Source organism: Protopterus annectens, chromosome 3.part0, assembly GCF_019279795.1.
Source record: "Protopterus annectens isolate FY-2018-M chromosome 3.part0, PAN1.0, whole genome shotgun sequence".
NCBI classification, from domain to species: Eukaryota; Metazoa; Chordata; order Ceratodontiformes; family Protopteridae; genus Protopterus; species Protopterus annectens.
The window spans coordinates 41,805,256-41,828,564 of record NC_056731.1 but is presented as its reverse complement, the minus strand read 5'-3'; the positions used below and the strand labels follow the sequence as shown (position 1 = coordinate 41,828,564).

General features: G+C 38.1%; 1 protein-coding gene across 2 annotated transcripts in view; it reads right to left on the bottom strand.

Moving 5' to 3' along the window:
- Nucleotides 1-22,706, bottom strand: part of DNAJC1 (DnaJ heat shock protein family (Hsp40) member C1) — a 2,872,711-nt gene extending 2,850,005 nt beyond the window's left edge. For both annotated transcript variants that reach the window (XM_044064570.1, XM_044064571.1), the window contains exon 1: nucleotides 22,303-22,706. In XM_044064570.1, the coding sequence (XP_043920505.1) occupies nucleotides 22,303-22,458 (156 nt within the window). In that variant the 5' untranslated portion in view covers nucleotides 22,459-22,706. The remainder of the gene's footprint in view (nucleotides 1-22,302) is intronic.
- Between the last annotated feature and the right edge of the window lie 603 nt (nucleotides 22,707-23,309).

Sequence of the window (23,309 nt, the reverse complement as noted above, 5' to 3'; positions counted from 1 at the left end):
CAATTTCAGGTCATCTTGAATACCAAATGTTACAGTCTACACTATATGCAGCTCCCCTTGTGAAGCTGCGGACGGTGACAGAACAACACAGATACACGACACAAATGTGTGGGGATATGCACATTTTAAACCATTTCTGAGGAGCATGCACACACACTTGTGTAGGTACATATTACACATCTATTTATGATACACTCATGTTTACTTATGCGTAACTGCGCATTTTATGCTAATACAGGTAGCACATACACTGCTGCCCTGGCCTTTGCCAATTCACGGTAGGTGCAAACGCATCTGGATATGAAGCAACCCTGTTATCACGGTACCTTATAGCAGCAGGCTGTACACTGGTCAATAATGTGCTCTCTTTTTTGACATTAGAAGACACATGCCTGCCGTAAGCAGCACTGACCCTATGCAGATTCCTTGAATCCTCCCATAAACTGAAGTGGGTACAGGGTAGCACACAATATATAAAAAACAAAAAATGAAGACAGTTCCACCACAAAGACCATTTGTTTTGCCTTTATTCTGGTACCTCGGCCATTCACCTTCTGGGATGGCATTTAGCAATGTACTGGGATGTGTGTAGGGGTCCATCAGTAGAAAACTATCCATTGACAGTCCCACTCCTACAGAAAGAAAAATTCTACTGCTGTCAGTGTCACAAAACCCCTTGATGTATACAAGACACATTTCAAAACAGCACAACGATTCCTCTATCTTGTATGCTTGTAGCAGACACAGCATCGGCCTGGTGACAGAGTACATCAAGAAAATGTCCTACTGGGTACAGGATACTTTACATACAAGTTACTTTTGTAGAACAATCATTTTCCTACTGCTCAGACGTCTGCCATGTTCACCTTACAGTACTGAATGTACCACTAGAATGACGTGCTGAGCAAGAGATCCACAAACCTTACCTTTCACTTAGTGGCACCCACATACTGAGTTCTGTTTACGAGGGTTACAGCTGTCAGTATTCCAGATGGCATGCCTTCAATTATTACAGTTAGTACTTAGTATGGACGGCATAAATCAGCTGCCAGCTTTTAACTACAACATCTCCTGCTACAGACACTTTTTGACAAAATGTCTTCAGCTACTCAGATATTTCAGTTTTAGTAGGTTCAACAGTCCAGCTGTAAAGAAAATCAAAACTACACATTTTTAGTCACAAATAACTGCATATGTGTGCATATGCGCAGACGCACATATATGTTACACACACACACACACACACACACACACACACACACACACACACACACACACAATACATAATTTTACACAGACACACAGATAAACATTCTTTACATAGGACTTTTGCCCGAGTACATACCACACTGCCTGTATACAACAGATGGTACCACTAAGTGTACTTATAAACTTAAAAAATTGCAAGAGTGATCAGATGTTGTCCATACATACTAGAAGGACCTGCACAACTGAATTCTGGAAAGCCAGCAGACTTTTCTAAAAAAGTCGTCTAGAGACAGTGAAACATTGCTACTAACATGGTTGAATCCTTCTTCAAAATACTTGCAAGAAGATTATGCACACAACTGGATTCAGGAGAAAAAAAATTATAATTGTGGGGGGAGGGGGGAGTTTAGAAAAAAATCTGCAGTGAACCAAGAACTTGAAATGAATAAGAGAACAGCTTGGACATGAGGCAGAAAAAAAAAGCCCTGTTACATTTCATTTAGGAGACAGCCAAATCTCAAACCAGACCAACAGCACCAGTAAATGTTATGTGACCTGCAGCATTTTGTCAAAAGTCCAGCTAGGCTGCGTATTCAAATTCTAGAAATATTAAGTCAACGTTATTGAAATCCATTTTCAATAACAGTATTTATCTAGTTAGAAAGGCATCTCGATTTTAAACTTTCATGAAGAATAAGAAGTCAACCAAATTTGTTTTCAGATCAAATCCCCAAAAAATCCTTCTATTTAATTTAAGGTATTACATTATTTCAGGAATCAATACATCTGTGAATTTAAATGATCACTGCTCCTGCTACATTTCTATTACCTAGGATCACTGCAAGAACATTTTGTGACCACAATTTCAATTACGAAGCACCTTCTGGCTATTTAATGTATTTTTGAGAATTCATCACAGCCAAAGGAGACAAGATCCCTGTTGGCAACATAATTCAGTTAGGTAGCTCCCAATTAAACAGGCCGTCCAACAATACTCCAGAGTCTTTCTACAGATCTCTTCTCCAAACTCCTTCATGGTCCACATTCTTGAATTACCAGTCAACAGTTAAAAGTTACCTGAACATCTCTTCCACTAATTCTCCGACAGTCCCATCTGGTTTAAAGCAATCATAATCTAGTTAAACTCCACCTCCCTTTAGTAACCTATAAGATTATATTCTCTAATCCTCCCTTTAGTAACCTATAAAATTATATTCTCTAATTCTCCACTAAAGTACATCAAAGTTTGTCAATTATTTTGAAGTTTCAGGCCTTGTAATATTCCTGGATCACACTTTAGAAACAAGCTACCAGCAATTTCAGATTAAGTTCTTTTTTTTTTTTTTTTTAATAAAAGTATTAGACAACAAAACAACATGAACTATATACAGACTTAACTATATACACTTATACAATGCCCAAAATAACACAAGTGAATCTGGGTAATGTTACAATCATTTTAGAATATATTCAAAAAACATCCTCCAATATTCTTTAAAATAAGCTTTCTGATTTGGTTTGTGAAATAGATACCTATGAGCCTTAAGAGGTTTAATTGCTAGTAACTTAAATCCTTCCCGGGATAATGACTGCCTGTTTTTCCAGTTAAGTGTGATGTAATAGTTTATTAACATGAAAATGGAAATTAAAATTCTAAGTTGTACCTTTGATAGTCCAGGAGGGGGTTTTATGTAACAATGTAAATTTCCATGACAAAGTTGATTTTTCGTAGCCTATTCTAACTGGACTCTTAGGTCACACCAAAGTTTGTATGAACATTTACAGCTCCAAAATATGTGTAGGAAATCATCTTTTTGATTTTTGCAGAATTGGCATGGAGGAGAAGAGTTGGGGTAAATTTTATTAATTATGTTAGGGGCAAGATAAGCATTGTTCAGTAACATATGCTGGGTGTAATTGAGCTTTTTAAGGTGTATAAGATTGGAACTATTGATGGCATTCGATATTTGATTGTGAGATAGAGGGATCCTGTTTCAGCCAGTAGTTAAGAGTATATATAGCCTCATTTTGTGTTTTAAAGGACATAACGATTTTATAGGTGTTTGAAATCATTTTCTTTTTAAGGAGGAGAAGGTTCCAAATTACTTTGCAGGAGGAGATATCTTTATCTGATAGCAGTGGGTGGTCTAAGAATTTATGGGATAATTCCATGATTTGTCTTAGTATAATTGTATACTTTTTGGGAAGATTCATCTTGGTTCTTGTATCTGATATCGAGTTGTGCTTAAAGGGGAGGAGATCTATAATATTTTTGTCCTTCAGAAGGGGGAAATTGAGCTAAGTTTAGCATTATCCCATTCATTTTTGGGTTAGGATTAAGATAAGTGGTTGAATTTCAGATTCTCATATGGAACACACTACAATACTAGTTATAATTACGCTGCAAATAACTGGGGTTATGCTTGCACATTTTTTTTTTCATTCTTTCTTCAAAGATCAGCACATTCAAAAATCCTTTTTCTTACACTGTGATTGAATTAAAGCAAAATGGAAAAAAAATGGAAAAAAAAAAAAAAAAAATCAGATATGCAGATTAATCCAACCTGACTGCCCGTTGATTTAGCTTAGTAGGGAAGTACTGTTACTGAACAAAGGTGTGATAACCAAATTCTAACCAGAAGGGGGTGTAAAATTAAAAAAACGTACAAATCAGTTTTCACATGTGCCAGAAGGAAAATTTGTTTTACAGATTATCACACCTTTTGTGGAAAGCTTATGTCTTTAAAATGCCACCAGAAGATTTAAACAGCATAGCCTACCCCCATGCAAGTTAAATAAGTAGCAGGGCTAGACTTTTCTGGTTTTCTTAAACTGCTGTGCATGCAATTCTTTAAAGGCAACAAGTACAGTTCACAGTAGCAAGGTTAACCTAAAAGATAAACAGCTTTTTTCAAAAAATACTACAAATCGCACATCCGGAATATGGAGGAAACAGTATAGGATACAGTGCTGGCCAAAGCAGAAAGAAGAATGCAACAATGAGAGCTGATGAGGCAGTTTGCTACTGCTAATTAGTAGAGGCATATTGTAGGAAAGGATGAAGTAGCTGCACGGCTTACTCAAGGGTAAAAGTAATGCATGATAACAGAATGCTGGCAATTTCCCCTGAAATAAGTATGCACCAAAGTCAGCAACCCACAACAGCAAGAGTCCAACTGCTTCTTGGACTACAAGGATGATAAGAATGGCAGGTTACTAATTATGAGACTAAGGCACCCCCACAAAAAAAAAAAAAAATCACCATAACTTCTGCTCATACTGACTCAAACTACTCTTCTACATGTGTATTTTCCCCTCATTATCGTGTAGTAGAAAAACAAAAAGTTTAATACACACATGCATCTCAAACACCAACATAGAATTTGTTCTTACCATCCATCAAAACCATAAACAATGAGAGTTCTATGCAAGGCACTTTTCAGAAAATGCATGTATTTAGTGCATCTGTTCACTTCCTGATTTGACATGACGACATACAGCTCAAATAGCAATGTTATGCACTTTACTGCTACTAATAAGCTATCTTTAGATAAACATCTGATTGTTATAAAGAAATAACGCTATGAGACAATTAGGCTATCTACTGAAAAATATCTCACCACATGATCCAAAGGAAATAAACTGTGCTATATAAAACATATATTAGATCTTTCCTCAAATGCTACAATTCATTTTCTTCCCATAATAAGATTAATTTCAAGTTGGAACAAACACAAAGGAGGTTCACAAAGAGTTATAGAGAACAATGTCAGAAGTTGCAGCTTTACATACTTCGTTACAGACATACAGGAAAAGCAATCCTTGCATGCAACACGTATGAAGATGAAATGTTTCTTGCCTTAAGTTGCCCTCCAATCAATCATAAATATTCCAACTTGAATTTCAAGATTCACGTGAACAAATCTGTCTTGAAAACAAGGTTCATTACACAGACTATGCCAAGAATTTGGGATGCTATTCCAAATTAAATCATGGTGATAAAGAGTTTAGATATGTTTAAGGTTCATTTGGGTAAACGGATTTTCGATCCGAATTTTGGAGTCAGTGAAATAACAGTTCTAGACATTTCACTGGAGACCAGAATTATGAATTTATGAAATTACAAAGCACAAAAACCATTAAAGGGGTGGCACAGTGCTGGAACAAAAAAAAAAAAAAGTGTTTTTATTGCTGTTTTACAAACCATACTGATGTATTCTATCATTGTTAACCTTTTCTTATTATATTTACTTTGAATTCCTATGAGATAAACTGTAATGTAAATGTGCAATGTGTACTATGTATTTGTATTTTTCTAGAGCTTTTCTCCCCAGGACTCCATTGAAAACGGGCTCCTTGTGGCCCAATTGTGCTATCCTGACAAACAAACTGCAAATAAATAAAATAATAATACATAAATAATGCATTGAAGCAGAGAGCCAGCAGTGTCTAAACTCCCTATGTGCCCATTGTAAGGAGATTCACTTTCTTCCCCAAATCCTAAAAACGTGTCATTAGGTGAAACAGCAATCCCCTCAAGTGTGTGCACACATGCGCTGGCATATACATCCTACAATGACTGGTTCTAGGCATGGTCTCCACTGCTTACTGGAATTGGTTGCAGCTGCCCTGCAACCCTGAAAAGGATAATGGTGCATCACAGAATATGAGAATGAACACAGAAGAACAAAAAACAAAAAGAAACAAAAACATGCATCTTCTACTGAATGTTCTTGCCTTTATAAGTGATTTGTAGTGATGTTAAGTGTACCCTGCAGACAAGCTGAGAAACTACAAAAGAAGAAACAGAAATTAAGACAGACAATCTCTTGCTTTCTGAAAAGTTTTCTTATGGAACACTTACATTTCTGGTGGTGGAAGGAAAAGCAGTCACTTATGAGACACTATACTCTATATCCGCAAAACAAACACCATAAGATATCCACAAAACAACACCACAAGAATTACCCATTCTAAAGACTTAAACCTTGCCTGTGGTATTAATAGGATCTGCTGGAGAGACAGATATGTACCTGAGAGACTGACTACTTCACTGGAACAGGCTCCCCATCCATGTGAAGCAGAGCTCCTCCCAAACCCAATTCAAGTGCAACTTGGACAACTGGATGGGAACAGAAATTTCATCCCTGGTTTGACACCCGTCTCTCTAATGGACACAAGCAGCCTGTAAAATGATTCATCTCCCAGGTTCCTGCTTGTAAATGTTTTACGTCCCAAGCCTGCTTACACTTATCAAGGGTACCAGAACTTATCAGAGATTTAGGATGCATAGCTAGGCTTAAAAAGGCCCTTGTGGTTGTTAGCCTAGTCAACACCTATGAACCTATTCATGACATGCTGTGATGGAATGGTTACACTGAAACATCTGATACACATGCCCAAATTAATTGTTTGCTCAAAATTATATCAACATTCAATAGCTGGGGCTGAGTCATCATTTTTCTGACTTTATATCACAAGATTTCCATGACACAGGAGTGGAACATCATATTTTCAAATTCTGCATGTGAGTGAACATCAAAGGTTTAAAACAGAATTTCTGCATAGAGCAATGCTCTCCACACACCCCATCAATGTTGGGGTCACTGTATGATTTACCCTGTAGTGACTTTCTTAAAATAGACTGCATTTTCAGATTCCAGTGGCTGAAGCAAACATGGATACTGACAAGACACTAACAACCCATTACAAGTTTTGACAAATGTTTACATTTGGCATAGATAGGCATTTTATGCAGGTGATGCAAAAACGCAAAAGGGGTTTTATGTATTTGCAAAATGAGATCAGATTAACAGAGCCCTTATATTCCAAATGTACTATAAAATAGACAAGTCTGGAATCAACATATTGAAAATTGCCAAAATCATACAGGTCTGTGTTCACTGAATGATGCACCAACTCAAAATATAATACATGAGATTAATGTATACACTTCACATTACATGTGGATTTGTCTCAAACCTCACTGCTTACTTCAGATGTCCTGCGACTGTGCACTCCGTAACCAGAACTGGGTAGTTTCCCCTCTCTTTCCAGTTCTTGCAAGTTGCTGAAAGCTCAAAGAAAGAAACTGGGGAACAATTACTCTGCAGCATCAGTCTCACTAATATGGGTTAAGTGTTAAGCAACAGCCACACAAGAAAGTAAATCGGCACTTGGACCTCAAAAATGAAATGATATGCTGAATATCTCATGGAAGCATTTGAAATTCCTTCGAAATACATACAGGACAGTGTCTCAAGCAGTGCTTTGAACAAAACTTCTTGTTGGAAGCTAAGAGAAGTATTATATCGACTGCAGCCTTAAAAAAAGGAAGGCCTTGGTCTAGAAACAGCATTCAGTGCCTGAAGGCAGGCAAAGCACACCATGCAGCTACTGCACAGATCTCGGCCATAGGTATGCCTCTAAAGAATGCCAAAGAGGAAATAATTGCCCTAGCGAAGAGCATCTTAAGAGCCACTTCTACAAATTTCTCATAGCAGAAAGTAATAATTAGTCATCACCACAGGGGCACAGTTTGCACACGTCTTCACCTGCTTTTCCCTTGGAAGGAAAATGATCCTTACACAAGGTTCTGCTGTGTTAGTAAAAGTATAATTGCCTGCGAACCTCCACACTTTGCAGAAAACATTCCTCACTGTTAACGCTTAAAATGGAAAGAAAAAGGCCCCTCCCTTCCCTATTATAACACTGAAGTTATAAAGACTGAATATCATAGAAGTGAAATTAAAATTATAAAAACTACAAAAGACTAACTCAAAATACAGAAACTTAGAATTCTGAAATAATAACAAATATATATGTAAAAGCAACTAAAAAAAAAAAAAAAAAAAAAAACACATGCATTTTAAGACGATAAATGAAAACAAAATGTTCTTGCAGGTTGGCAAAGTCCTTGCATCCCTCATGTGGTTGCTTTGCCCTTCAATCCCCCTAAATATATCTCCTAAATCCAAGGCAGCAAAACTCTGTGGACAAGATTCGTGTCATACCATTTTGCTATTCTCTCTATCTGAAACAGAGCAGCATTACACAACCTTGTATTTGGAATATGTATTTAACAGTAGTGTGGAAGAACAGCCTATGCTTAGTGTGGGTGCAAGTACTTTAACCCCCAATGTCAAATCATTGCTTATTTATCTTCATCCATTTCACTATGTTTGTGTTTTGAATTTACTTACTTGTTTACAGACAGCATGATTTCGGGAAATGGAATTTCTGTCTTTTGCAACCTTCAGGATTTTGGTTAGTCTTACAACAGTCAGTGATTTAAACTTGATTGTTAAGAATACTGTGCCACCAAAAATAAATGGTTCAAAATCTGGTGGAGTACACTTTTGGAATAACGAAGGCTCTACTTTCAAAATGACACAGTCCCTGCAAAAAACAAAATCTGACCCATGAACCAATAAGAGCAGAGAGAACCTTCTTGCCACTACTGTTACTGCTACTAGAAATAAGTTTCCAAGAAAGCTGCTTCAGCTCACTTAAAGTAGCCAGTTAAAAACAGGCTCCAATTAAATCCGGGTATAGAAGAGCAGGAAAGAAGACTTGGGGATTGGGGGGGGGGGGTCAAGCTGGAAAGCTCTCCGCAAAGGCTTTGAGAATCTTTAAGGAAGAAACTAAACAGCTGTCAAATTGGAGCTTCACAGCAAACTAACTTAGACTGGACTTATACAGACAGTGCAGACATTCAAATAACACTGAAGACTCGGACTAATGAGCACTCGGTACTTGCTTTCCAACCAATGAAAAAAATGAACCCATTTCTATTATAAACCCTCCAAGTGGGAGGTATCCAAGTAGCTCATGGAATGTGAACTTCAAGCAAATCTAGGACTATACCTATTGGGAGAAACTACAGAAACCATGTAGTGAGGCTGAGGTCGAGATAGACAGATGGGTGATCCCCAAAAATTAGAAAGACCAAGTGAAATTTTTCAGGAAAGAGTTGTGAAAGAGAAGTTTTGAACATTAGGACTGACAAGGTCAAAATGAGGAAAAAAAATCTAAATTCTGATTTACACAAAAAAGAAAAGGTATTGCAGAAACAGAAAGCGGTACACTTCGTGTCAGATAAATATACAAAAAAAGACATCAGACTGAGGTGATCAGTGAAAGCTCTGCATCAAAATCTTCCTGGAAAATAATCCGTTAACGGCCATAAAATTCCACATCAGTCTGTTAAGGAGTGGTCTATGCCCAAATGTGGATTGTCAGGAGAGGACACTTATCCAATCCTAAACAAATCTGTCTATTGTAGAGGGGGTATGAAGCCATACTCCTTGCTTACTGACACTTCAGGCATCCAGCTCTACAATAAATGCAATGTCAACAGGAATTTTATAAACTCCTCAAGCCTAGAATAATGGAGTATGAAGTAAGCCCTTGTACTATGCTGAGTTCCTCCACTCCAAATGGTTACACAAGCCTGAGAGATTACAAAGATCTCACTGGAGTTTTTATTTCCTACCAGATACGTTTTTTTTCTGGAAGAGTCTAGAAGAGGATCCATTCCTCCATCTTTTAGCACAACTTTCTACACAAGGATTTAAAGAGATCCCCAAAATATACTACAAACAGACCAAGGGTATAATCAGTAAAGATGCCGTCATGAGTCTCAAAAGATGAAACACTGTTCAAACCTGTGAACTGGAAAAAATCTGTAGCAGAATGACCTGAAACTACTACATATGGAATGTTGGCCTCTACTCATACTGTATTCATACAACCTATTAAGATGTATAGTTACTGACAAAGGAATTCCAGTTCATGGTGCAAACTTACAATCTGGCTTCTTGTCCACACTAGGAGCTCTTCTGAATCTGGTACAAGAAACCAGTGATTTACATATAGAAACAGTTATGTATTCACATGTCTACCTCAACCACTGCCATACATTATGTGAATACGCTTTGTACTCAGCAGAGACCAAATGGGAAGGAGTGGAACTGGAAGTAGTCGCATTTATTTGGGTGCATCTAGGCTTTTGGTAGTGTTTTTTAATCTGGTGTCCATCAGGCATCCTAAAAGGTCCAAAGGACACATCTGTTTTCCTCTGTAAAGGAGAAATAATGAGGAATGAACAGTTACTATACAAAACTTTTTAAAATGACAGTATTTCAGCAAATTCTTCCACTTCATCTCATTTCCTTTGCCCTACGGCCTCTTTACAGGTTCTTTAAAGGGTTCGGCCTCTTTACAGGTTCTTTAAAGGGTTCTAATACTACTCCAATAGTTTCCCTCCCACAATGTGGTGATCCTCATGTCTGCATGTCAGGTCATTCTTTAAACCTTTCCATTCCTCAAGAAGACTCATATCCCTATTGCCTCCAAAAGATACAGCACCTCTTCATTGTGCATTCTTGCTCACATTACATACTACCTTTAACTGAATGCTCTTGTATTATTACTGTTTCTTCAAACTGGACTCCCCTTATCTCATTCATCATCATCTACAATTCCACTTATTTTGTGTGCCCCCACCAAGTCTATCATTACCCTTTCACTCCAACAGTTTTGAAAACACATCTCTCCCCTCCCAATCCTCATCTTGGCCTTTCTTCCTAGTTTGGATCCTCCTGATATCCACCAGTCTTAACTAAATTGTCACTTACTTTTCTCCTCCAGTCTCCTACAATAATTCTGACTTAGAAAGTTGAAATGGGGAGAGCTGGAAAGCTATCACTTACTGTACCACACCAGTTACCACAACTCTTTCCCCATTCATAAAAACTGTGTTCCTGTGCTAGACACTAGTCGACGCACAGATTTTCAAATCTTGTACACCCAATTCTTATTCCACTATCCCTAATAACCTACCACCCACTATCCATCTTCTCTTTCCCCAATACATTAAATTGTTTGCAAACCCCATTCTCTCACCTCATGCAATTTCTCCTCCACTGTAATGTGCTTAAATAGCCAAATATGAAGGGCCAGCAGTTGGTCTTTTACACAACTAAGGTTAAACCCATTACAAGTGCTTTAGGTATAAGCAATTCCAACAAGTCAGCAGACTGAAAGAACAGGCTGCAAACTGCAAGTCTGGGAGGAAAAATAATGAAGAAACCCAAGTAGGAAACAAACAAAAACAAATATGAACTGAAACAAGACAAAGTTATCAATGCATATAGGACTACTATAAAAAATATATCATCTATACAATTCCTAGAAAGGGAAGGCTGCTAAAATAACAATATGGTTAGGAAGTTACACTATATAATCAAGTAAAATAACCAAAAAAAAAGCATAGCAAAATGAAACAATTATATATAAATAATACTGAAACAGTAGTCTTTATACGGGAAGAATAAAATGAATAACTAAAAACAAGTGTTACCATAACGTATAGATCTGCAGATACCTAGAAAAATGAGTTGGTTGTAATCAAACTATGACAAACAAAATACATATTTGAGGAGACTGCATTACAAAAATGGCTTAATGTGCCCAAAGCCTGCTGCAAAATAAACTAGAAGCCAAGGTCCCCTCAGCCTGAAAAAAATATTTCAAAGTACTGCTTTGGTGATACAAGCAAGACAGACATAAAATAAGAATGCAAACTATGACAGTAAGGTGCAAGCAGGGAATAAGGTAGATAGGCCAGTAATAGATGCAGTTTTTCTTACTGCAAATATGACCGCTGGCCAAAGCACACAAAAATACCCACTTCAAAGATGCAGGCAATCCAGACCCAAGATAAAAGTAACCAAAAAAGACTCTGAGGATGTGCTTAGAGTGATGGAATGTAATTATGCCCATTGGTGGAATATGAAAACAATTGATGCCAACTTCTGAAGGTACATTGGCTAATCATAATTAAAAGGCAGAAGCCACTGGAATACAGCCTCCTACAAAATGGGAATGATGGATGTTGAGAGGTCATGTTGCATATGATGCAGTCAACATGGGTCTCAACCTTCCGTCACCAAAACGAAGAACACTATCCTCCAATATGGAACACATGGACAAAATGTGGAACACTTACTAACGGAAGCTCTCTGTATGTTTAAAATATGCTATTTTATACTTATAAAATATTCTTTTTAAGAATTAATATGATTCAGTACTTCTTGCCATAGATATTACTTGAAAATATTCTTAATAAATATGTGACAGACCCTTTCAGTATGGAATAATACTAAACATGGACTTTTTTAGACTTTGAATGAGGAATGTGCTTGTGGTACACTTCAGACGTATAAATTCCAGAAATTGTAGGCAGAAGATATAAAAAAAGTGAAGATAAAGTACAAATTCCAGGCCACAATCACACATTTAGACCAAGCAATTATGGAACTTTCATAAAATATTTAAGCAGTAACAGCAGTTGCAACAACTTTATAATTTGGCCTTTGCCATGCAGAGCTCAATAATCCATTCCCTCAGCACTTCCCATGATTCCTGGAGACACTGTCCCACAAGCAGATGCGACTGTTCCCCTAAATGCTGGGCTCAAGCACTACAATCATCTCACTTGGCTTCCCCACTCCCAAACCATTAATGCCTATTTTGCGGCTTCTCCCGAGCATGATCTGAAAACCAGCATCTCTTCATGACTGCAGAGTTTAGGCTTTCCTAATCAAACTGCAGGGGTTAAACACACCCCCTTCCCTCATCGCAGCAGATGTTGCCACAAAAGGTGCCTAACCTTAGTGCTGAAGTCAGCACCTTGAGTTTTATTGGAATTTGAGCAAACGTAGCACCTGTTCTGTTAAACATTCAGTACTTGCCCTCATTTCCTTGTTGATCAGTCAAATTTGTCTCATCACAGGCTTCTATGCTGGCTTATTTATTCTCCAGGGTCTTTTCACCATGACATTTTTCTCTCTGAACTTGCACTTCTGCATTTTCAGGATTAGTCTTCTCTCTTTTAGGTCAATATAATCTTAGGAAAGGCCATCAAATAGCATCATGCACCGAGTATAATATCCAAGCTCTTTTTTTTCTTCCGAAACATTTTCCCCTGCCCTTATTTGGTCCTTAGGGCAAACAATGACATCACCACTAGGTCCTAGACACATTCCAAATTGGCCACTATTCCAGGCTCCTCATCTTCCTAACACTACCATTTATCTCCATTGCTGTCCAACTTCTTGTCTGAAGAGTTCTTGTGCCGTCTTACAACCAGAATTTTCATTTAGCAATTGTCCTTCCACTCCATTTCCTCCACCATCCTGAATGTTCTTGGGCCCTTCCACATGGCCCAACTTCCTAGAAAATACAACTGCAGCATCAATGCAACCAAAACATCCAGTTTGATGGACATCCAGTATTATTGCATCCTCTCTGCAGAAACTAACTTCTAGCCCCTTTCCTCATGCCTAGTCATCAAAAGGGAGTATTGTACATCATTCTAGTGATGATGAAATATTAAATGAGCAAAATTAAAAAGGTATAAATTACTTCTAGACACCTTAAGCAAAAAGTGCGTATCTTGGCAGATGATACAAACATCCGTGAAATGCAGGTTAAGCAGACTGGAGGAGTTGGAACCAGAAAGTTCAGCAACAGCCAATCAGATTTCAATGCCAAAGTCTGAAATCATTCATACAAAGCAAGAACAATACAAAAAGCATATACAGAACAAGACAGCGTGAGTAATTATTTCCCAAATGAGAGAGAGAGTTCTTAGGAAGATCAGAAATAGTTATTTTAATGTGCTGGGCAATGTGACTGAGCAGTAGGCATAGTAAACAAAAAAAGTGACCTGCACAAAGTTGCAGCATTCATAGGAGGGCGAAACTACTCCAAGACTCCACCAACAGTGCTTTGACCAGATTTGTCCACAACCCCTGCATAATAAAAAAAAATGGGCTAAGCAGCCCTGAAGGTTACAGAAATGGTGCAAACATATCTACAGTATAAAACAAGCCAGATCTCAGAAACTCAGCAAGTATGCTATAAGCAAAATATTAACAATTACAATTAGGACAGTAAACTTCAATGAGAAAAGGTTTGTAAGCTCTGCTGTACAGCAAGAATGGCAGAACATTTAGGTCAGAACACCACAGCAATTTGTTACAGTAGTTACTTACAGCTTTAAGTACAATGCAAGTTAAGAACAGGTAAGACAACTGACACTAGAAGTAGAAGAGAAAGTGAGAGGAGGAAATATTTGTAACCAAAAGAGCTGAAGTTCAGAAAAGAAAATATTAATTTACTTACTGTACATTTGCTAAATACGAGCCAATGGACACAAATGATTTTGCCACTACATATTGCATTTTTCAATACCCAAATTACTGTGCATTTATGTTGGATTTCTCTGAAGTACTGCCCAGCAAACTCTTTAAGCCCTCCTTGACATCGTATTCCAATGTTCTTTATTGTAATGCTACACAAGAAGTTCTTGCAAGCAATAGCACATGGTTAGGTTAAAAAATCAAAACTTTTAATCTTGGAAGAATGGGATAAACAGACTACAGGCATAAAACTGCACAGAACAGATATGATGTCACTGATCAGGATATTCTTCTCTGTTATTCTCCCAATGGAGTGTCAGGCAAACCATTGCCTACACCTGTGAGATAAGTAAGGATAGAAACTTATAGCCGAACTAGGCAGCTGACAAGGGCATCACTCAAGTAAGAGTGCTTACTTATTTTAAAGTAAATGGCTCAAGGTCCTCTATCCAAAGCAACCACAGCTATGGTACACTAAGCAGGGGTGCTGTACCAATCAATCTACATGTTTTCTTTTCCAACCCACACACATCCTGACTAGTCACCTTGACCGTGGGATGACAAGGAACAGAAAGCTCACAATTTTAAAACAGAAAAATGGATGTCCTTCTGGTAGTCAGAAGAGCAAAACTTTAGTGGTTGCATAGGGTAAGTTTCTTTTTTTAATTATTGCAGGAAACCAGGTATGGACACACCTTTCAACCATATCTGATCATGTGGAGTATTTCTCATTTGAGTTATTGCTATACCAGGTACAACACTAAATCCCAGAGCTGTAAGGCAGAGTTCTTAAGCACTAAACTATCATGCTGCTCATAAAGGGATATATATGATAAAGCATGGGCAAATAAAACAATAGCTTAATTAGTATAACTTCAATGCTCAAATGCTAAAGAAAAGAAATTTGTAGAGTGAAGAAAATTGTAACAGTCTGGACGAAAATATTTTTCTTAACATCAAGTATCATAAATTTGCTGCATAAATGTTACGATTCATGTTACAAGTGCTGTAACTATGCAGAACTGTTTTGTCCATCTGTTCTGAATAACTCAGAATGACTGTCACAGCTTAATCTGTGCCTGGTTTCTGCTTTCTTCTATACAGTGCAAGTAACATCCAGTCCTGCTCAGACAAGCTCAGTTGTTCTACACTAAAATGGTCTGACACCCATAATTGTTAAGATTTTTTTTTAAATTAGACATACCATAGTGATTCATCAAAACAACATTTGGCACATGCAAAGAAACAATTACCAACTATGCTGTAAGCATTCTATATTTTATTTGTTCCACATTCTGGAAATAGAAATATAACAGCTTTAGAAACAGGCAGTATATGTGGTTTTGCAGGACTGTACTACTAGTAACAGTGCGCTTCTCTGAAATAGGACTGAAATGCACTACTGTGGACCTTATCCAACTTAGTTTTTTTTATTTGTTTTATCAAAGTTGGAAATATGATATGTACAAACGTCAAAGAAGCTATAACTGCATGGTACAGGGGGGCTATCTGTGGATGAAAATGACAAACTGTTTGCTCATCACTCTGGGTTTGCAGACTAGAATAATTTGTGTGAAAGAAGATTGAGTACTTTCACTACTGGTTATGTGACAAAGTTGAAATGCATTACTGCGGCTTTTACTGGATGGGTTTGGGTTAGTACTATGGTGCATCTGTGTGCAACAAAGCTGAAATACATTAGTGTGCCATTATTTATCAAAATCAGATCTCTAAGGTGCAAACAATCATAATGGCTGGGTGGATGTGGGAGTGGTAGGGTTGTCTGTGAATAAAAGTAACTGGCTCTTTTGTAATTTACTCAGTTTAAACAAAAATTAATCTGGCATTGTAGGGCTAGTGTGCATTTGCATGATGTAAATTGGAATACTTTACTGTGAATACTGTGCTTCTGTTAAAAAAAACTAAAATACATTATTGTGAATGTTATCTTTACACAAGCTGTCGTCTGAGGTGTACACAGTTAAAATATTAGTACAAATGCTAGTTACAGGAGCTGTGTGTGAATGAAAATGAGTAATCCTGCTTTCAATACAAAATTAAATTATTATTAATCTAAATACCTAATGTGCATTTGGGTAAAGCAAGATGGAATACTTTACTGTGGACATTGTTTTAAATCAAAATTGGACATCTGAGGTTTGCACAGTATTGAAAGGGACTGTAACCGATTGTCATGAGAGCTGTGTGTGGAAAGGATGATTTACTCCTGTTTGATTACTATTAAGCATTTGCTTATCTGGTATGGCAAGAACAGTGTCAAACAGTGTATCATATTTGCTGAAATCACTGCAAAATGACACTGATTCTTTCTACTCTGATCACAGAAAAACATCACAGTAAATAATAACTTGTCTTATTTTTGGTGACGTGGGCAGGATGTGTGTAAAAGTAACTGATCATTGCCAGAGTGAGCAGCATTGCCATCTCACAGTCTTGGCTCTCTGGCCGAGTTCTTGGCTGTTGTTTTTTTTTGTGTGTGGAGTCTGCATGACCTTCTCATCACTATGCAGGTTTTATTCAAATGCTCTAGTTTCCTCCAACACCAAATGGATGAGCAGTAGTTGAACTGGCACACATCTCGTTTGCCTGTAGCCAACAATGCGTGTGTGTGTGTGTGTGTGTGTGTGTGTGTGTGTGTGTGTGTGTGTGTGTGTGTGTGTATATGCACGCAAACTTATCTTATGATAGATCTGGCAGTCAAGGGCAGTGTTAGAATGTGAGTATGTGAAAAAATGTCACTGGATTTCTACCTGTGGACACACAAACAGTAATGGCGAGCGTATATGCAACTCTTCTGGGAAACAATAAACAAAAGAGTTAACATGTCCTTATCTTTCAAAAATAAGACAAAAACTGCATCATACAACACCTATGACTATCAGGCCTTCTGGAAGCCTGGGTCCCTTGCACTTCAGGCTGCATAAATGGATTTTGGTATACACTTAGTAAGGCCCCTGGCCTAGACTGCACCTAATCTAAAACTAGTCCTGCACAACAGTTCAAGATGGTTGCTACAACTTCCATGGGAGTCTGGGGATAGTGTGGTCATTACTTCTTTAATTTTAATAAAGCGACTACTAGACCCCCAACTTCTTTCATTTTCACCAGAGCTATTACAGTACTGTCTTGACATGTTAGGTTTGCTAAAATGATGCAGGAAAAAGCTGAAAGAAAAAATTTGAGAAAAGAAAAAAAAAATAATCTGGATGGTATTTCACCCAAGGCCAGCTCAAACTACAAGTCTGGCTTGCTTTACCTTGTCTGGGAAGTTAAGAACCTCGATCAAACCAAGTTAGTTATGGCCAAGGCATGTGTAGAAGACATACCAGTTTCTTAAAGAAACATTCTTCCAGGCAAAGAACAAAAACTAAAGTCACACACAGTTAAATTCAGATTTAAGGTTGAAGACTTACTAAAGAATAAACTCATAAATTTAAGAAGTTTACTTATTTATTTTACATTTGTTTACCGGGATAGTCCGACTGGATACATGCCCATTTTCAGCGGAGGCCCGGGGAGAAAAGTTCCACAGAGACAAACTTACATAGATTACACAGAAGTTAGCAAACAATTATATAAAAAAAAGTGATTATATACAATGGGTTAGTAGTGTTCCCTAGTAGGGACTCACAATTCTCATGGACAGACAATTAAAAGTAAGAGACATCAGACTGGAAGCCAGAGCTTGGCGATGTAGTTACAAGTTATGATAATTGCAGAATATGCTTTTAGTTTATAACTTAATCAGGGTTGGTACATGGGCATAGCCAATTCACTTTGAGATACTGTTTGAGGTTTTTTTGGAAGAGACTTTTGGAGGATTGTGGGGTTATATAGTTTGGCAACAAATTCCAGGTTTTGCCAATGAAGCTGACAAACAGGGATTCACCAGCAGAGTTATTAGCTTTGTGGGTTTGGACCAGTAGTTTATCGGCTGACCGTAGGGATCTTAGGTTGCTATATGGCTTAATAATATTTTTAAGTGAGGGGGTATCCTCAGGGTGGTACAAACTTTTGTGCGCTATTAAGAGTTGATTTAATTGAATTAAGCAGTTCTAGCCACTGTAGTTGTTTAAAGTTCTGGCAGTGGTGGGTTCTATAGGTGGAGCCAGTGGCAAATCTGGCAATATGACTGTAGCTATGGGACAGCTTACCTAGTTCGGATTTGTTGAGGTTTGAGAGTACAGGCAAGGCATATAAAAGAGTAGAGATTAGGTGTGATCGGGCGATTGCAGTCCTAGCCAGTGGGGTTAAAAATGTCTTGTTTCTATACAATGATCCAAGCTTCTTATTGATGGTCTGTATGGTTTTTTTGCCCTGCAGGTCAAATTTGAGATTATTGTCTAGGATAACCCCTAGCAGTTTGGTGTGATTATCTGAGGAAATATTGGTACCATTGTTAGATGTGACAGAGAATGAAAGTGTGGTGGACCTACTAGTGGGAAAAGTAGAAGTTTAGTTTTATTGGGGTTCAGAAGTAGGCATTGGTTGGTGAGCCAGTTCTCGATAGTGTTAAATGTATTTTGGGTTAAGATTTGCAAGTTGGATGGGGAGGTAGCTGAGCAGATAAGAGTGGAATCATCAGCGTATTGAATGCAGGTGGCTTTAGGGATAGCAGTGTGGAGGTTGTTGATAAAAATAGAGAAGAGCAGTGGACCTAGTATGGTCCCTTGAGGGACACCACGTGTGAGCGGTAACTGGATGGAGAGTTTACCCTGCCATAGTACCGCCTGCTGTCTACCAGTCAGGTAGGACTGGAACTACTGGATAGCCGGCTTGTTGAGGGAAATAGATTTTAGTGAAAGAATGAGAAGTTCATGGTTGACCATGTCAAAGGCTTTTGATAGGTCAAGAAAGAGGACAGAGGTTAGCCTATTGTCATTCCTGTTTTCGTTTATGGCAGTAGTAAAAGAAAGGAGGGCTGAGGTGGTGCTGTGGTATGGCTTGAAACCATGCTGGGAATCGGATAGCAAGTTATTCTGTGAAAGGTATTGCATTAGCTGCTTGTGTACACATTTCTCCATTATTTTGGCTAGTGGGGAAAAGAATGGCAATGGCTCTATAGTTGGATATGTCTGGGGAGCTACCACCTTTATGGAGAGGGATGACGCGAGATATTTTCCAGAGGGAGGGGATAGTATGTTCGGATAAGGTTCTGTTGAGGATAGATAGGAGATATGCAATGGCATCTGCAGCTATTTGTAGGTACTCTGCAGGAAGGAGGTCAGCAGCGAGGGTGGTAGGTTTTAGTTTTTTTTTTATATAAGTTGTTGTGTCTTTCGGTTTTTCCCAGTTAGGGGTCGCCACAGCGGAACTCCGGTCTGCTAATGATTGGCAGTAGACTTTTACGTGCCGAGTTGCCGGCCCTGACGCACAAGCTTCAACGAAGCCCATTCATGCATGTCTCAACACAGAAGACGCTCTAGCTGAGAATCGAACAGGACAACGTCTTACTGTGAGGCGACAATGCTACCGCAGCACCAAGTGTTTTGATAAAACTAGTGGATATTGGTTGGAAGCTAAATTCCAGGTGATTATTAGGTAGATTAGGCATGTGGTTTAATTTAGAGGTGATTAGTTGACTTGCTAGGGATTGGATTGTTTCAGTGAAAAAAAAGTTATTAAAGGCACTAGCTACGGTCTCTGGGGAACTATGGGTGTAGTTAGCCGGGATTGGGGTGGTGGAGAGACCTGGACAAAATAGTTGATTTAAGCCTGCCCAGAACTTTTGAGGGTTGTTGTAGTGTTTTTGTACGAGATTTTGGAAGAAGCTTTTTTTATCCAGTAAAATAGACTTTTTTTGTATCATACCAGAGTTGACAATATTTTAGATGGGCAAGTGGGGCTTTGGTTGTTCTCCAGATGGCCCAGGCTCAGTTTCTAGTTTTGATTTTAGCTTTGGTATCTTTTGTGAGCCATGGTGCTGTATTTGATCTAGTTTTATTGTACGTGCTGGAGCATGGGAATCAAGGATACTTAGGAATTTAGTGTTAAAGTGATCTATGGCCTCCTCTAATGTTAGATTTTTTTTTAGTTTTGACCAGTCAAGTGCTTTTAATTCATTTTGGAATATAGCAGCATCAAAGTTTTTCCTGTTTCTAAATGTTTTATATTTGGGCTGGTGAAGGTTTCCTGCCTTATGTTTTATGACATAGGTTAGACAATGGTCGCTGAGGTCATCAGGGAGAGTACCAGCTGTGTACAGTTGGGCTTGGTTATTAACTACGATCCAGTCTAGGATACGGCTGGTTTGTTGATCCTAGGGGGAGAGGTTATGGTCTGTTTAAACCCAGATAAGTTTATATGAGTGGGGAGGGGGGGGGTCGGAGGAGCAGGGGTGCCAGTCTCCAACTTCAAGTTGGAAATAGCACAGAAACTCAAAGGTACCTGAGATTGAGTCTTACAAAATCACATTCTCCTTAATCAAAAATTGTTTGGAATCATTGACTAATATGACACTTATTACAATGAGAGAGTCTAATGTGGCTTTTATTTTTTAGTAAACTGCTGATAGTCAGCTCTGCCCTAACACTAGATTAATGTGCTTCAAACATCATATACCAACAGTATTACAGACTGAATATTCCCAAACCTTCCTATCAAAAAACTGACTACTATGAACTGTACTTCAGCTAAGATTCAGTACAACATACCAACAACAACCAGGTTAAGCAAAAGTGCACTTTTTATCTATTAGCAGAAAGTAAACTATTATGAATTTTATAACATGGTCACCTATCGTTCCTCACAGGATGAACTGCAACCCAGTTTGTGTGTGTGATTTTTTTTTTATGCACACCTACTTCTAAAGCCATTCTTTTAAATGTTAAAAACTACTCCAGGGTTACTAATAAACGGATACCTGATTAGCTGACTATTTCTATTATACCTCAACGTGCGACTTATTCACCTGAGGTGCCACTGCTGTCTACCACCTTCTGGTGGATTTATATGGCCTGTTAACTTATTCATTGAAAGGTTTATATTAGTCTCATCCAAAGGCTTTGGTGCAGTATGCGTGCTGTTCTGTGTTTATACACCTTTTACAAAAAGTCAGTGAAAGTTTGTACTCCACATATAAGAAAGAATGTTTTATATATACTGGCTTTAGTGTTGGTAATTTCATATACAATAAAACAATGATCAGTTAAAATATGTGGACTAAATTCAGGAAACGTCACTATATCCAGCAGAAAAGTTATTCATTTTTTTTAAAGCCACACGAGTGCAGTTGCAAAATCTCATTCATGATGTGCAATATCAGTTCCTAGATCGAAGTAGTAATTCCAAATCATACAGTGGTACTAAATTCACGTCTGTTTACGTTTCACAGTGTACATGCCAACGGGCAAAAATAAGCTGCTACTGCATTTTTTTTACACATCGAAAGAATACCCACTACTTAGCAGCTAACTCATGAAGGCCCCAAAAGCCTCGGGTTTGCGTTTTTAATTAACCCCATCCAGGCGTTCTAAAACTTGAAATGACAACGTCAAAATGTGGCTCATTTGCACATTTTATTTTGTTCTATCCATGCAGTCTGGTAATCTGCATACTTGTGTACACATGTAGGAAAGGCAAGTACTCCTCACCATACTCACAAAGAGCCACTTACTGCCACACAGACAGACTCAATTCTAACTAGCTTTGCCCAAGTTTCAGAAGTGCCAAGCTGTCCAGAGTAAGCAATTTCTTCACACCATTTACCACAAGCAAGTATAAAGAAGTCAAAACGTCCAGATTTAATAAGCAATGCACCACTTCAACAGGTCAGAGTAAAAACAGCGTGCGGTGTTATACGCAAGAAAAATAAATTACTTCTCGTCTGCAGTGATCAACTTAAATTATTTAATTTATTGTTTACCTCCTGAATGCCGAGAAACTCGTAAAAGTTCCGCTGCACCTCCTCTACTAAATCAAACAGCTCCAAATCCATTGAATCCCAAGCTAGGGCAGGCACCGGCTGCCTCAGCAATAGCAGAAAAGATGCATATATTACTAAGGCTGATATTTTCCGCATTATAAATAAGAATGCAGCCCGTAACACTACATAAGCAAAAAATCACTACTGCCAAGGTGGTTAACTCCAGACTGGCATGAAAACAAACAAAACACACTGGATGGAAGCAAGGAAGAAAGACGTGGCTGAAGCCGGTTCTTAAAGGGGCCTTACAGCTATGTTTCACACTGTCGTAGACCGTGACATCAACTGCTTTTAGCTGTATAAACCGCAACAAAAATCCATGCTGATGCGTTTTTTTTTTAATCCTTTCCGAAGGGAATCCCTCTGATATACACACCAGTTACTATGCTAATTGTTGGAACTTTTTAATAATACTCAGCGGAAAAAAGTATGGAAGAGGGATATATGGAGAAGTGTGGAAAGAGCTTTAGATCCGAGCCATACCGCTCAATTATCTTTTTTTTCTGGGGTTATCTAGAGTAATCTCCAAATTTTGATCTGTCATTCGTAACATTTATGATTTTATAACAAAACAGTGACGGCGACAGTAACTAAATAAACCCAAAAAATACACTTGCAGACTTCTTGCTCTTCAAAAAAATGCACATTAACAGAAATTCTCGATGATGGTGGAAAATAGGACTATCCAATTTGCAGGAAACGTCGTTGACATTTACCACTGTTTCAAAGCCAAATGCCAAAAGTCAATGTGAACTGCAGACATTGTAAAAGATGTGTAGTCAACAAAGTGAAGAGGTATGGATAGTGAAAAAGCAAAAAAAAAATGTTTTACACAATATTTATATGGTGAGGGAGTAGCGCAGTCGCTTGCAAAAGGAAGGGAAAACAAGTTTTGTAGTGTTTTATTTACTTGACATCCATCCAAGGGGTGCTGCGATGTGAGTGCC